The following is a 14510-nucleotide window of genomic DNA, read 5'->3' as shown; positions in this document are numbered from 1 at the left end:
CATTGAGAGGAGAGGGGGGAATTAGGAGAACCGAAACGTGCCCAAGCTCTGAGTTTGCAAACTGCTTACCTAGGGCAAAGCAAAGTGGCCATGAATTTGCCCTAAATTTACATCTGGGAGGAGTGGTGAAATGAAATATGAAAAGAGCACTGAAGTTAGCCTGGATCTGACACTTGACCTCTCTGGGATTCAGGCTTCTTCATCTGCAAAATGAGGACCCTGGACTAGATTAAAGGTGGCAAACTCTGCATGGCTCCTACACTCCAACCAGGTTAAAATATGATTGGGAAATATTTAGCAAAAGAAAATTCAATAAAATATGAGTGATAATACATTTTAAAAGCAAGTCACTATGAAGCCACTCGAGATTCTTCTGTTATAGATGAGCATTCTACATGACTGCCCTCAGCCAGGGCCAGCAACTACAGCATCTTCCAGGTCAGCCTTCAACTTTGGAAACAAACCTTGGAAGCTATTCAGGCCTAAGGCTAATGGACTGTTATTCTACACTGTTGAGGAGCAGGAGGGGTCACTCTTTTTACCTCCTCAACCCAGACTCTTGCTGGTTGTTCAGACATTTTCAGTCAGGTCTGGGCCTATTCTTGGCAGAGATACTGAAGTGGTTTGCTATTTCCTTCTCCAGCTCATTTGACAGATGAGGAAACTGAGGCAAAAAGGGTGAAGTGACTTGCCCAGGGTCACACAGCTCAGTGAGTGTCTGAGGTCAGATATGAATGCAGGAAAATGAATCTTCCTGACTCCAGGTCTGGTGCTCTATCCACCAAGTCATCTACCTGCCTCAGACCCTAGGCCTCTGTTTATGTACATGTGCTAGGGATGATTGTCAAGGTTGCATTATCAAATTCAAATAGAAAAAGATTGTATTATGTTGTATTACGTTTTTATTTATTTTGTTTAACATCTCTCAATTACATTTAAACAATTTTTTTCATCTTTACCTTCTATCTTAGAATGAATACCAGGTATTGGTTCTAAGGCACAAGAGCAGTAAGGCCTAGGCAATTGGAATTAAGTGACTTGCCCAGGGTCACACAGCTGGGAAGTGTCTGAGGTCACATTTGAACCCAGAACCTCCCATCTCTAGGCCCAGTTCTCAATCCATTGAGGCACCCAGCTGCCCCCACTCCCCAGCCCCCTCCCAATTACATTTTGGTTTCACTGAAAGAGAATTGGACACCTCTGATATAGATGATCTCTTAAGATACCTTCCAGACTTCATCTCTCAGATCCTCTAACAGAGTCAGGTTGGCTAGCTTCAATAGGGCCTCAGCATTTCCCATTTCAGTCCTTGGATCTTTTCCCACTTCCCCTACTACTAAGGCACAGACACTCTCTCCCTCTCCCAACAGGCAGCTTGTCCTTAAGTTCAACTCTACCACTTGTTGTAGACCTGTATGATAGGGAAGGGAAGAGTGGCTAGTCACCTCTGCTCTGCTTCTCTAAACCCAGAAGTCTCTTCCAGGCAGCCATAGCATCTCTGGTTTATCTTTATCATTTATCATTCTTTATCATTTGAAGGTTTACAACGTGCTTTTCTCCCAGTGACCCAGCTAGGAAGTATAAAGTCTGGGACTCAAAATCTCCTGACTCTTAAGCCAAAGGTACAAAACTCAGAAACGCAGGGTTTAGGGAGGCCTGAAAGACCATCAAGTAAAACCTCTTCATTTGATGGAAGGAAGAAACAGGCTCTGGAGAAGTAGCCTGCAAATTTTAGAAAATGAATGTTTAAAATTTGTTATTACATGTAACTGGAAAAAATAAAGTATAAATATTTTTTTAAAAAAAGGAAAGAAGTGACTTGTAAGTCACACAGTGCCATGCCTGAGCTAGAACTTGAACTCAGAGTTCTAGATTGTTAGACCATTGCTGCTTCTACTCTCCCATTCTGCTCTCTCATGCAGAGACCTCTGGGAAGGCAGGTAGGTGAATTCTCTGGGGGTAGGGAAACAAGGGAAAGCAGGAGAGTCCTTGGAATAGAGCCTTCCCGGCTTCCCCACAGCACACCCAAACCCAGAGCAGACTCTCAGGAGAGAAGACATCACGGCCAAAGAACTGATCATAGACCCGGGAGGCCCTTCTTTATAAAAAGGAAATCCGGATTTATAATCTGCCCAAGTTGACACAGCAAGTCAGGGAAAGGGTGAGGATTCCAACCCATGTCACCCAAGCCCAGGACTCACTGGTTGACTTGAAGGCCCATTAATATGAAGAAACCCTGTGGCGGAGCTGGGGCTCATGACCCTCAAGACTCCTCCAAAACCAAGTTGTCAGGGTTCCCATCCAGAGCAGAATAAGAAAATTCAGTCCATTTAAGACCATCTGCCAAGCCAGGCCCATGACCCCAGGAATGACAGCACCTTTCCTCTCTCTTTGTCACCTCCCATTCCCATCTTCTTTGGCCCTCCTGTTTGATAAAGAAGGAGGCTGAGTTCTCAGAGAATACTCTGGGGTTTAGTGTCATAGAATGCAAACTGCAAAGACCCTGAAGAAAACATCTAGTTCAATGCCCCCCTCTTGCAATAAGGGAATCTTACAAGGTTATGGAGGTCTGGTTGCAAAGGGACCCTCTTGGAGCACGGGCCTGAACTTCTCTCCAACTCGGGGGAGGGAAGGAGGAGCCTTCAGAGTTTGGTTTCTGAGTAGCCAGGATGTATCAGAGACAGAGATTCCCAGGTAGCCCCTCTACCCCTGCACCATAATGTGTTTGTAGTGAATTTAGCTAACATTGAGGAAGCAACCCACTATGTGCCAAGCAGGCCTATGCTGGGGAATATAAAGAAAAGTAGAACTGATCCACTCCAAAGCCATTTCTACTGGCAGGCAATATGCACACAAACAAATTAAATAAGAGTTTGGAACCAAAGAGAAAGTCATTCTGGTGGGGTCAGAGAATCTCATCCTTAATGGGAGGTCTTGGGGGCGCAAAGAGAGCAGTTCTAGTTCCTTCTATCTGATCTTTTAACTTCTATGAACTTGTACAAATCTCCTTCCCTACCTGAATCTCAGTTTTCCCAAAAGGCTGTAGTGACTTTCAGAGAACTTGGATTTGGACCACAACTTTGCTACTTAGGAGCTTTGTGACCCTGAGCAAGTCACTCCCTCCTCTGGATTTGATTTCCTTTTTTTTTTAAATAACCCTCACCTTCCATCTTAGAATCAATACTGTATATTGGTTCTAAGGCAAAAGAGCAGTAAGGGCTAGGCAGTGGGGGGGTTAAGTGACTTGTCCAGGGTCACACAGCTAGGAAGTGTCTGGGGCCAGATTTGAACCCAGGACCTTCTTTTTCTAGGCCTGGCTCTCAAATCCATTGAGCTACCCAGCTGCCCCCTTGATTTCTCCTTTTTAAAAAAGAAGGCCTATGGACTAGATGATTCCCCAGGGTCTCTTTTCCCTCTGGATCTTATGATTTTAAAGCACTATATAAATCTAGTAAGAGGACTCGGTGAATGTGCTGATGAGAATGGAGGAGGACCCAAGGGCTCCTCCTTTTGCTGTTTCCCCCAGGAAGAATAGTAATGACTCCTCCTCCACCCCCCCCCCCCCACCCCCCATTTCTGTAATGTTTTATGGTTTCCAAAGTGCTTGCATCATTTCAGGCTTGTGAGGTAGATCTTGCAAGTGTTATCTCCATTTTACAAAGAAAGAAACTAAGGTTCAAGGGACAGTGAGTTGCCCAAGGTCATGAAGTTAGACAGTACCAGAGCTAGAATTTGAAACTAGGCCTCCTGGCTTCAGCCCTCCTTGAGAGCTCTTATGATTTCTAACCCAGAAGCATCTGGGGAAGGCTCCTCCCTGTCTGTGTGCTCCTGTGCCCAGAGCAGCACTGGGAGCTGGGGCAGCTGCTGCTTGTGGCCTCCGCTGCCAGGCCTGGGCTCCACCTTATTGCTCTCCTTCCTTCTTATAGATCTGGCCCTTCCCTCTACCCCACTACTGAGGTCCAGCTCTTTCTCCCACCTTCCCGACGTCACCAATGCGACCATGGGAACTGGTAGTGAATAGGCGGCCACCCTCAGCCCCCTTCAACCAGCACCGACTCTCCGGGGGACCTTGCAGTACCCCAGCACACCTCAGGCGAAGGTAAGAGCCCTGATCCTTCTCGCCACAGAAAGTGCTCAGCACTGGTGACCCCAGAGGGGACACAGGGGAGTGGTCAGATAGATCATTAAATTGGGAATCAGAAGACCCAGGTTCAGATCCTAGTTCTTACAATTTTGTGACCCTGGGCAAGTCCCTAAACTCTTGGGGCCTTAGATGCCCTTCAAAGTATATTCCTGCTCTGAATTCCCTAAAGAAGGATCGAGACACCTGGGCCTTACTCCTAGCTGTGCCCCTGATGGATTTTGTGACCTTTGAGAAGTCACAGCCCTGCCCAGCGCCTACTTTCTCTAAGCCATGAATCTGTAAGTTTCCTTCCAGCTCTCAATTCTGTGCATCTAGAAGGTTCCTCCAATGGGGTCAGTGACCTTGGTTCCCCCTCTTGCCCTGAGTCTACTTTAAAAAGAGGTAGAATCTCTGAGAACTGGGCATTCAGAAGGCACCAGCCCCCTGCTCCCATAGGAGGGGAACCTTAGGAGTCATGGGGGGGGAAGAAAGAAAGCAGTCTCCAGCCTTAGCCTCTTATAGCCATTCCCCTGTCCCGAGCATCCCCCCAGAGATGAGGTGGTCCTAGCTGGGCCTCCTCTCTGTGATGCAGCCCCCCTGCCTGGCACCAGTGGGGACAACGAGACCACCCTTTGCCCAGCTTCCTCACCCAGGATGAAAGCTTCCTGTCGACGGCATTCCCCCCCCAGCTGCAGCCTCAGCACCTCCCCATAGAGGAGCCTCGAGCCTTTGCCCTCGCCGGCACATCACCCCGAATGCTCCACCCGGCTGCCCAGCAGACCCCATTCATGGTTGATCTCCACGAGCAGGTAGGGTAGATCAGGGGGTGGGGAGGAGGGTGCCCATTGTCCCCATCCCCTGAGAGGAGAGGAAAGCATCCAACCTCAGACCCTGGCATCTCCAGGGAGGGCAGTCCAGGGGAAAAGGAGAAGTTAAAGTGTTGGGGAAGAACACCGGCCTGGGAACTGGCCAATCCTGTGTGCCCATGGGGTGAGGCACTAGAACCCAGCTGGCCTCAGGCTCCTCAGCCATAAGATGAAGCCACCAGCCTGGGGACCGGTGTTCTGAGGGCTGCCTCTTGTTGTCTTCCTTTCTCAGGTGCACCAGGGGGCTGTCCCTCTGTCCTACACAGTCACCACGGTAACGACCCAAGGCTTCCCCCTCCACACGGGTCAGCATATCCCTGGGTGCAACACGCAGCAGCTCCCAGCATGCTCCGTGATGTTCAGCGGGCAGCATTACCCCCTCTGCTGCCTTCCACCCCCTGTGAGTGAACGTGTCTGTGATTCCAGCCTGAGGGACCAATGCCCTTGATGGGGGGAGGGAAGAGAACACAAATTGCCTGGGATGGAGTCAGAGTGGGAGAGCTGGACCAAGGCTGTGTAGGTTCTGGCCTTGGTATTCCCTGCTCTGGGCCCAGGCCATCCCGCTGGGACTCCCCAAGTCTGATTAAGGCTTTGTGGGAAGGAGGGGAGCTGAATTCCATTAGGGAAAGAGGCTCAGCTTAGACTGAGGGTCTGCCATAGAATCTTCACCCTTGATACTTATTACTAAATGATCTTTGCAAGATAGTTTCAACTTAAGGAAAAGCTTCCTAAGAATCAGAATTATACAAAAGTAGGATGGGCACTCTCAGGAGGCAGTAGGTTCCCCCTAATTAATCAGCAAGCATTGATTGAGCACCTGCCATTTGCCAGACACTGTGCAAGGGCACTGGAGATACAAAAAAACAAGTTGCCCTCAAGAAATATATATTCTGCTGGGAGTAGTATGCATGTATGTATGTATGTATGTATGTCTGTGTGTCTGTGTCTCTGTGTCTGTGCATATATGGGCACGTGCAGCTGAGGGGACCAGCAAAGGCCTCCTACTGAAGGTGGCATCTGAATGGAGTCTTGAAAGGAAGCCAGAAGTTCTAGGATGTCAGAATCAAGAACCTTCCAGCATGAGGGACTAGTACAAAGACACGGCCAGGGCCTGAGTGTGAGAAGCAGCAAGTAAGCCAGTAGGGTTCGCCTTGGTCAAGATATGCTGGAGTGGGGAGGAAAGAACCACGTCATAACTTTAAATACCAAACAGGGAACCTCTGGAGCTCACTGAGCGAGGATAGGGGTGGGGTGTCACGTGGGCACACCTGCCTTTAAGAAAATCACTGGTGGCTGTAGGAGGGACTGTGATGTAGAAAAGAGAAGAAGAAACAATTGTCCAGGTGAGGGTCAATAAAAGCCTACACTGGGGTGATGGGTGGGAGTGAACAGAAGGGAACATAGACAAGGGATGGTTCTTGTTCAAAATAAACATGCCATTCGTGATGCAGAACTTGAGTTCAAGAAAGAGACTAAGGCTGAAAAAATAGATCTGGGAATTATCTGCATAAAGATGATCATTGTTGAACTCATGTATGCTGAAGAAATCATCAAGTGATATAGTCTAGAGAGAGGAGGAGAGGGCCCAGGAGAGAGCCCTGGGAGACACTCACAGTAAGTGGGTATGCGCTGGATGAAGATTGAGGCTGAGAAAGAGCAAGCAGACAAGTAGGAAGAGATGTGAGAGTGAGGAGAAAGCAGGCAGCAGTGTCAGAGGCTGCAGAGAGGACAAGAAGGATGAGGGTTGGGAAGGCAGAGACCATTAGATCTGGTAGTTAGGAGGTCATTCATTGATGGCTGGACAGAGCAGCCTGAGCTGCTGTGCTGAGGTTAGGAGAGTCAGAGAAGAGGGCATAGAGCTCTGTGGGTAAGAGATGGCTTTTACCAAAGTACAGATGAGCAGAGAGAAGCCATGTGTGGAGAAGGCTGTAGGGAGTTGCCCTGCTCAGGTAGGAGCTGGACCAAATGCTCCTTCTACACCCCCTATCCAGGTCCCTTCATCTCTGAGATTCTTTGGTTCTCTGACATCTGCACATTGCTTTGATTATTAAATTGTGTCTTTTCTGGCCCTCTGGAGTCTTTCTGGGGAATCAAGGCATTCAGAAAAGGGACATCAGAATCAAATCTGCCCAGGTAATCCTGGGGGGGGTTGGAGTCCTAACATTTGATAAATTATTAGATTTCAAGCCAGAGATCCTGGATTCGAACCTCATCTCTACTACTTTCAGTATAACCTTGAGGAAATGATTTTTCCTTCTGGGCTTCAAGTTTCTCATGAACAAAGGAAAAAGCATTAATTAAATGATTACTTTTGCTAAGCACTGAGGATATTAGAAAATTGAGACATGCCTTGTGCCCAGGAAGTTTACAGTGTAAGAAGGGGAGTTATGCATTGGAGAGTTCAGCTTCAGGGCAGAAGGAAACACTAAGTAGTCCTCAGGGTGTAGCAGCAAGGTGTATGGTAATGCCTCATCTTTAATGTAATTTCCATTGATAAAATCATGTGTTCCTGATGTTGTGAATCATTTGCACCTTAGGTAAAAACATGAGGGGGTTAAACTAAACAGTCTCTTAGGTCTTCTCCAACTCTAAATCCTGTAATACAAACCCTCTCCCCATCCCTGTCGTGTGCCCCCTGACCATCCTAGCCTGGAATGGGGCCCTGAGAAGAGGGCCCCTGCCCTCACGTAGCCCAGGCATCTCTCCATCCATCTTTCTCTCTTGTAGTTGATCCAGGCGTGTGCCATGCAACAGCTCCCCGTCTCCTACCAGGCGTTCCCCCCCCTCATCTCCAGTGACCATTATATCCTGCACCCACCACCACCAGGACCACCCCACCAGGCCACCCACATGGCACCGCTGGGCCAGTTTGTCCCCCTCCAACCTCAGCACCCTCGAATGGTGAGTGTGGGCAGGGGAGGGATGCAATTTCTTTGCCCATGGTCTAAGCCAAGGGGTGAGAGCCAGTTCCTGGCTTGGAAGCCCAGACTTGTAGCTCCCTACCCCTCCAGAAACCTTCAGTTTCCTGTCTCCCCACTTTTTTTTTCTTCACTTTACTGGAGACCTTATCTTTGTCCCCTTCTCCCACTATCTCATCCCCACCCACTCTTGGTTTCTCTCTAGCCCTTGCAGAGGATAGACAATGATGTGGACCTTCGAGGGGAGCAGCACCCCATTGGGGGCTTCACATACCCTGCCTCCCACCATACCCCAGCCCTCTCCCCATCTGTTCCCTTGCATTACCTCCCTCATGAGCCTCTGCACCAGGAACTGCCATTTGGCGTGGTGAGTAAGAGGAGGCTAGGGGAAGAATGGCACTGGCCCAGGTGGGAGGTCCCCTTCCTAGTAGTCTGTAGTGATTTGGGCCCTGTTTTGCAGCCATACCCTCATATGATGCCCAGGAGGCTAAGCACTCAGAGATACCGACTGCAACAGCCTCTACCCCCGCCGCCACCGCCACCACCCCCACCACCGCCGCCGCCACCCCCACCACCAACCTATTACCCCAGCTTTCTACCATATTTCCTGTAAGTACTCAGCAGTCCCCACTGATCTCTCCATTATTGGGGACTAACTCTTTTGGAACCATAAAAACAAAGTTCCTGGACCATCCCCTGAGGCCTGAGGACCTAACCCTCTGTTCCTCACTAGGCTTCCTCAGCACCTCCTTGACTCCTGTCTCTTGACACATTAAGACCTCAAGCACTCATAAGCCCCTCTCTTCCTAGCTCAATGCTTCCCATGTCCCCAACGGCTGTGGGCCCCACGATCAGCCTGGACCTGGATGTGGATGATGTGGAGATGGAGAATTATGAGGTTGGATCTAGGGCCCCGGATACATGTGGTTCCCATATGGGGTCAGGGGATGAAGGGGGCTCCCCAATTCTCCAGGAATGGAAAGGGGAAGCAAAAGGCACCATGCTAGCTCTGCACCTATACCCAGGTCCTCATCTTTCCCTGGTCACCTCTTCTTTCTCTGCTGCACCCCCCACAGGCATTACTGAACCTGGCAGAGAGGCTGGGAGAGGCCAAGCCCAGGGGACTCACCAAAGCCGACATAGAACAGCTTCCGTCCTACCGATTCAACCCTGAGAGCCACCAGTCAGAGCAGACTCTGTAAGTGTCCTGATGAGGCTGGGGCCATGGGGAGAAGACAGAGCCCCCATCTTCTCCTTTCTAGGGACAGGTCTTTGAAATGGAGAAAAAGAAGTTCTTTTGAGGGCCTCAACCCTTGTCAGCATAGCAGAGTAGAAAAGAATCCTGGGTGTCTTCGAGCAGGTTACTCAGAAATCCCCCTAGCTCATCCCTTCCTGATCTACCTGAGCAGAGCTCCTCAGATCATCCAATATGTACAGTGTAGACTTAACTACAGAATAAAGAATCAGAACTGGTGGGAACCTTACAGGGCTCACAAGGGAGAATATGAAGGCCCAGAGAAAAGGGACCTGTCTAAGACAGCTACGTGGCCCAGTGGACAGAACACTGGGCCTAGAGTCAGGATGACCTCAAGAGTACCAATCCAGCCTCAGATATTTAGTAGGTATATAACCCTCCAGCAAGTCACCTAACTTCTTTCTAAGTTTTTTCAACTATAAAATGAGAGTGATAATAATACCTACCTTACAGACTTGTGAAGATCTAATGAGCTCATGTTTGTAAAGCACGTAGCACGTAAAGTGCCTGGCACATGGCGGATGCCTAAGAAATGTTTATTCTTCCCTTCCTTCAAAGTAGCCCAATAAGTAAGCCAACACACTGCTACAACAGGCTCTCACTGCAGGCAAGTCCTTCCTCACTCCTCCTCCAGGTTGTCCTGCCTGTGGCTCGGTTTCCATCCTTAGCTGGAATGAATGCTGGCATTAGGCATGGCCCTATGAACTAGAGCTGGGAATGGACATAGCCATCTAACCCAGGCACCTTACCTTTCTTGACTACTTGGCCCTGAAGTTACGGTAAACTGGCTCTCTCTCTCCGGCAGGTGCGTCGTCTGCTTCAGTGACTTTGAGGCCCGGCAGCTTCTCCGAGTCCTCCCCTGTAACCACGAGTTCCATGCCAAGTGTGTTGACAAGTGGTTAAAGGTGAATATATGGGGCCATACCTCCCTGGGCCTTGGGTTGAGCAAGGAGACCCTGGCCACCTTCCCCACCTTTAGTTACTCCCTTGGGAGAAGGAGGTACAAGAGAGTGGAACTTTATCAGACTCGGGCTCCTTTTGGGGAGTTTCATATACACTCTTGTGACCCCTGGGCCAGTGAGGGGACCTGAGAATGAGCTCATGGTTGATAGCTGGGAAGGATCCTAGAGGCCATGGGGTTCAGACCCTCATTTTACAGAGGACATTGAAGCCTGTGGAAAGGAAGGGCTACCTCTGGTCCTGATTCCAAAGCCAGGGCTCTTTCCACTGCCTCTCACTGATGGGAAAGAAACATTGACTTTGCAGGCAGACCAGCGCTATGGAGCAAAAGGAAAATGCCACAGAAGGAACCGACAGACTGACAGCATAGAGCCTACTGATGTTGGCATAGGCAGACAGAGACCACGGAGACAGACAGATAGACACACTCACACACTTTCTCCCTCTCTCTTTCTCTCTCTCTCTCTCTCTCCTTTCCTCCCTCCCTCCCTCCCTTTCTCTCTCTCTCTCTCTCTCTCTCATACACCTGCAGCCCTTCAGTCCCTAATGGGCTTTCTTGGTCTTTCTCTGCCCCCTTCAGGCAAACAGGACCTGCCCCATCTGCCGGGCAGATGCCTCAGAAGTGCACCGGGAGGCCGAGTGAGCTCGGTCCACAGCCCTGGAGGCCCAGAGGATCTTGGGCACATGGCCCAGGAGTGGGGGAGGGGCCCAAGCTCTGTACCCCCCTCCCTTGTTTCCCCAGAGCCCCTCCTTGGATTGGCTAAGAAGCCGGACAGTGTCAGACCCTGGACTCCCACCCACTCTGGGCCAGGCCAGGCCGTAGCCACCTGTTCCCCCAGAGTGGGGTCTGGGCTTTGGCCAGTCCTGCCCTTGAGGAGAAGAGCTGCTACCCACATGTTTACCAGCCTCCAAAGACTCCTCCCGCCTCCTCCCACTGCTGCCACTGCCGCCACCGCGGGGCTGCCTCAGTATTTGAAACTCATGGAGTTTCCTGCTCGGGTCTGTCTCATTTTGCCTCTTGTTTCTCTCCCCTCTACCCCAGTCCTCCCCTCCCTCCCTCAGGGCAGGGCATCCTCAGAGATCTGGAGGCTGCTGCCCCTCCGCACCGGCTGGCTTCCCCTTCCCCACTCCACCAGAGGAGCACCTGGTTTCCTCCCTCCCTCTCTTCCTCCTCCTTGCAAAGAATGCAAGAGAACGTGGAGGACCTGGTGGTCAGATGGGGCGCAGGCCGTCCCTCCCCCCAAGCATTGACAGACAGGTGTTGGGGTCTGCCCCACAGGGAATAGGGCCCAAGCCAGTGTGGCAAGGTCGATGCCACTGGGTTCCTGTCTGTCCCGATGAACTTTTCTTTTGCACTGAAATGGGGTTGATTCTGGCCAGCAACCTGCCTGCCTGTCTGCCTAGTTTCTGGGGACCAGAGGAGATAGCTGCAGAAATGTCTTGTCTCTCTCCCTTGCCCATGGGGCAGGACAGTGCTGGGGCAGGCAGGGGAAGACTTCCCCACTCCCTGCAGCAGCCACAGCTCTGGAGGATTCCCTCCTCCCCGTCATGGCCTTGGGTTCGGAAAGGAGAAGTCTGTTCTCACCCATCCTTGCACCTCCTCTGGGCCCTTGGATTGGGGCAGGAAGGCCCTATGCCTTCCCTACCCCTAGGATTACCCAGCTGGGAGATGGAGGAAGGAAGGAGAAAGGAGGTATAGGAGAGCTGAACATCATCCTCACTCCCTCCCCTTCTCCCCAGTCACTACATTCCAGCCCAGCCCAGCCTCAACACCCTCCCCCCAGCTCCAGGGCAGTAGAGAATCCAGGCTGGCTCTGGAGGCAGCTGGAAAGATTGTCCATCTTGGGGCAACCAACAGACAGCAAAACGCTAGAGGAGGGGAGGCCTTCCTTTCCTCTCAAGGTGAGCCGGGGCATTCCCTTGCCCCAGGAGAATGTGTGCCCTGGGCCCGTCCCTGAATGGGAATGGTGCATGGGGAGGGCCGCCCAGTCCTCCAGGACATGTCGAGGGGCTCAAGGCAGGGGCAGGAGGAGAGAGGAGAGCTGTCCCTAGCTCCTAGATTTCTTCCTGACCTTTTTGCATGATGTGTTAAGCAGCAGTTTTTTTCCAAAATCGTGTGTGGGGTGTTTTATTTGTTTGTTTGCCCCCCCCCCCATTTTTGTTTCTTTTGGGGTTTAAAACAAAAACCAGGTGTTAGCATTAGCGCAAGGAAGATGAGGAGGAAGCCCTCCCCCTAACCCTGTAACCTGTGTAAATGTTCACCAATAATATGCATGCGTGTGTGCCCAGGCCAGCCTAACCCAGCCCAGCCAACTGTGGGGCAGGCATGGGGCATGGGGCCGGGGCAGGGTGTCTATGCTCAGCCAATAACTGCCATGCATTGTACTGCACATGTCCACAGACGCCTGACCAGGACCCGAAGCCGTTCCAGGCATCTTATCCTCCTGTTCCCCCTCTCTTTACATAGCCAGGGTGGAAAAACTGAGGAGTGAGGTTGGGGAGCTTCCTGGCCCTGGGGAGAGAAGGGTTGATGATTGAGACTTGAAGCTCACAATGCCCTCCTCCCCCAGTGTGATCAGGCCTGTAGCTTCAAGGATCCCCATAGTCAGGAGAGATGAGCTAGCTCAGCTGCCCTCTGGGGGGTGGAGGGTGGGAAGAGAGCCCAACACCCCTCTTCTTGAGGTGGCTATCCCCATTCTGAGGCAGCAATCTTGTCTCCCTCCTGGCTTAGGGGACCATCTTTGGGGAACAGCATGGTGCCTCCTTGGCAGCCAACCCAGACCCTCTCCTCAGTCCCACCTCTTCTTCTCTACCCCCACCCCCAGCTCCCCAGGACACCACCTGCAAAGCGAACTGCGTGTAGGGCCTGGCACATCCGAGCAGGCTGCCCCTCTCAGCCTCCCCTTCCCCAGGCTCCTGTTGCCTCAGGAATGGCCCAAACACCGAGTTCTCTTAAACATAGTGGCCCTCCCCCTTGGCCCGGGTGGGGTCCATCTGCTGTGTCCCAGAACTCTGGGACCAGCTCCTCTCCTCCCTACCCCCACCGCTTGCCACAGAGAACCCAAAGTCTTACTGTATATATTATGCCAGGTGACATTTCTATATTTATAGCCAACAGTGTTGAGAAACCCATCTGTTTCACTCCCCGCCCCTAACCCCCACCCTGGACCCCGAAAGGCAAGCCCCTCAAGGAGTCTGACCCACCCCCTCCCTGCCCCCTTACGGTTCCCTGGCAGGCGGATCGAAAGGCTCACAGCTCCTGGGCTGCAGAATTTATCCCGATGAGCAGCTAGAAAAACAAAACATAAAAAAAATTTAAAAGAGATCCTTGAAAAAGAGAAAAAAAAAGGAGAAAAACCAATATTTAGGATGTTTGTGATTTGCTGACCGCGCTGTAGATGCCACTGTTACCAATGATTTCCTGTGGTGGGGATGGTGCATTGTTTACTGTTTTAAGTTCTCGCACCCCCGGGCCCGGCGGCCGAGGGCCAGCCCCTCTTGCCCACCCGCCCCGCCTGGGGCCCGTGTTCTGTGTTAGAAAGTTTTTATATATATATATAAGTATCTATATATATATATATATATAAATATATATATATAATTTTTTTTGGCTCTGTTACTTGCACATTTTACAGTTACCTCATTTTCCCCATGTATGTATTTGAAAAAAAAAATGCTAATATATAGAGAAAAAAATGGTTCTTAAAAGCTCTAAACGTGTGGTTTCAATTTTGTTCTCTTCCATTCCATTGGACCCATCTTGGTTTGTAGCATTTACCATAACTAGTATGTTGTATTATATATGTGGATACTGATTGAAATTTTTAACAGATTTGTACTTTTTTTAAAAGGAAAGTTGCTAGTTCTGCTTGACCAAGTAGTGCAATCATTATTTTTTTTAATGTTGTGGCTGATTTAACAGGGATATTCACTAATAAATGTATGATGTATACCAATACAGATCGCGCACCCCCGTGTTGGTGAGTGTGTGTATAACTGGGAGGGGCGGCTGGGCTCTCTGGAGCTTTGACTCCTGTCAATTGAGGGGATTGGCTGGATGGACATTTTACTCTCCAAGGGCAGAGGCCTATTCAGAAGGCTTCTCTTCAACTCCTAGCTGCACAGGAATCTCTACTACTTTGTCCTAATAAGTGGTTTAGCCTCTGTTCTATGACCTCCAGGGATGGGGAACTTGGCACCTCCCAAGATGACCCATTTTCCTTTAGGACAAATCTACATACAACACTGAAATCTTAAATCCCAGCAACCTCAAGATCTGCTGAGAACAAATAGAGTAATTTAATCTCATCTCATCATGGCCCAGTGATTGATCATATTCCATTCCTACCCCACCCTCCATTCTTTTTAGGCTAATCATGTCCATTCAC

At 50.4% G+C, this 14510-nt stretch overlaps 1 protein-coding gene across 6 annotated transcripts in view; it reads left to right on the top strand.

Moving 5' to 3' along the window:
* The window catches only part of RNF44 (ring finger protein 44), a 31720-nt gene extending 17629 nt beyond the window's left edge, over nucleotides 1-14091 (top strand). For 3 of the 6 annotated variants that reach the window (XM_056811641.1, XM_056811642.1, XM_056811640.1), the window contains exons 2-11: nucleotides 3927-4099; nucleotides 4764-4932; nucleotides 5222-5389; nucleotides 7717-7890; nucleotides 8113-8274; nucleotides 8368-8516; nucleotides 8718-8805; nucleotides 8984-9105; nucleotides 9968-10067; nucleotides 10703-14091. In XM_056811641.1, coding sequence (XP_056667619.1) covers nucleotides 3993-4099; nucleotides 4764-4932; nucleotides 5222-5389; nucleotides 7717-7890; nucleotides 8113-8274; nucleotides 8368-8516; nucleotides 8718-8805; nucleotides 8984-9105; nucleotides 9968-10067; nucleotides 10703-10765 — 1302 coding nt within the window. In that variant the 5' untranslated portion in view covers nucleotides 3927-3992 and the 3' untranslated portion in view covers nucleotides 10766-14091. Of the gene's footprint in view, nucleotides 1-3926; nucleotides 4100-4715; nucleotides 4933-5221; nucleotides 5390-7716; nucleotides 7891-8112; nucleotides 8275-8367; nucleotides 8517-8717; nucleotides 8806-8983; nucleotides 9106-9967; nucleotides 10068-10702 lie in introns of all 6 variants that reach the window. The other 3 variants (XM_056811637.1, XM_056811639.1, XM_056811638.1) reach the window with 1 other exon arrangement.
* Nucleotides 14092-14510: the final 419 nt, after the last annotated feature.

This window comes from Monodelphis domestica, chromosome 1 (genome assembly GCF_027887165.1).
Source record: "Monodelphis domestica isolate mMonDom1 chromosome 1, mMonDom1.pri, whole genome shotgun sequence".
NCBI classification, from domain to species: Eukaryota; Metazoa; Chordata; class Mammalia; order Didelphimorphia; family Didelphidae; genus Monodelphis; species Monodelphis domestica.
Note: the sequence above shows the minus strand (reverse complement) of the source record. Positions and strands in the feature narration are given on the sequence as shown.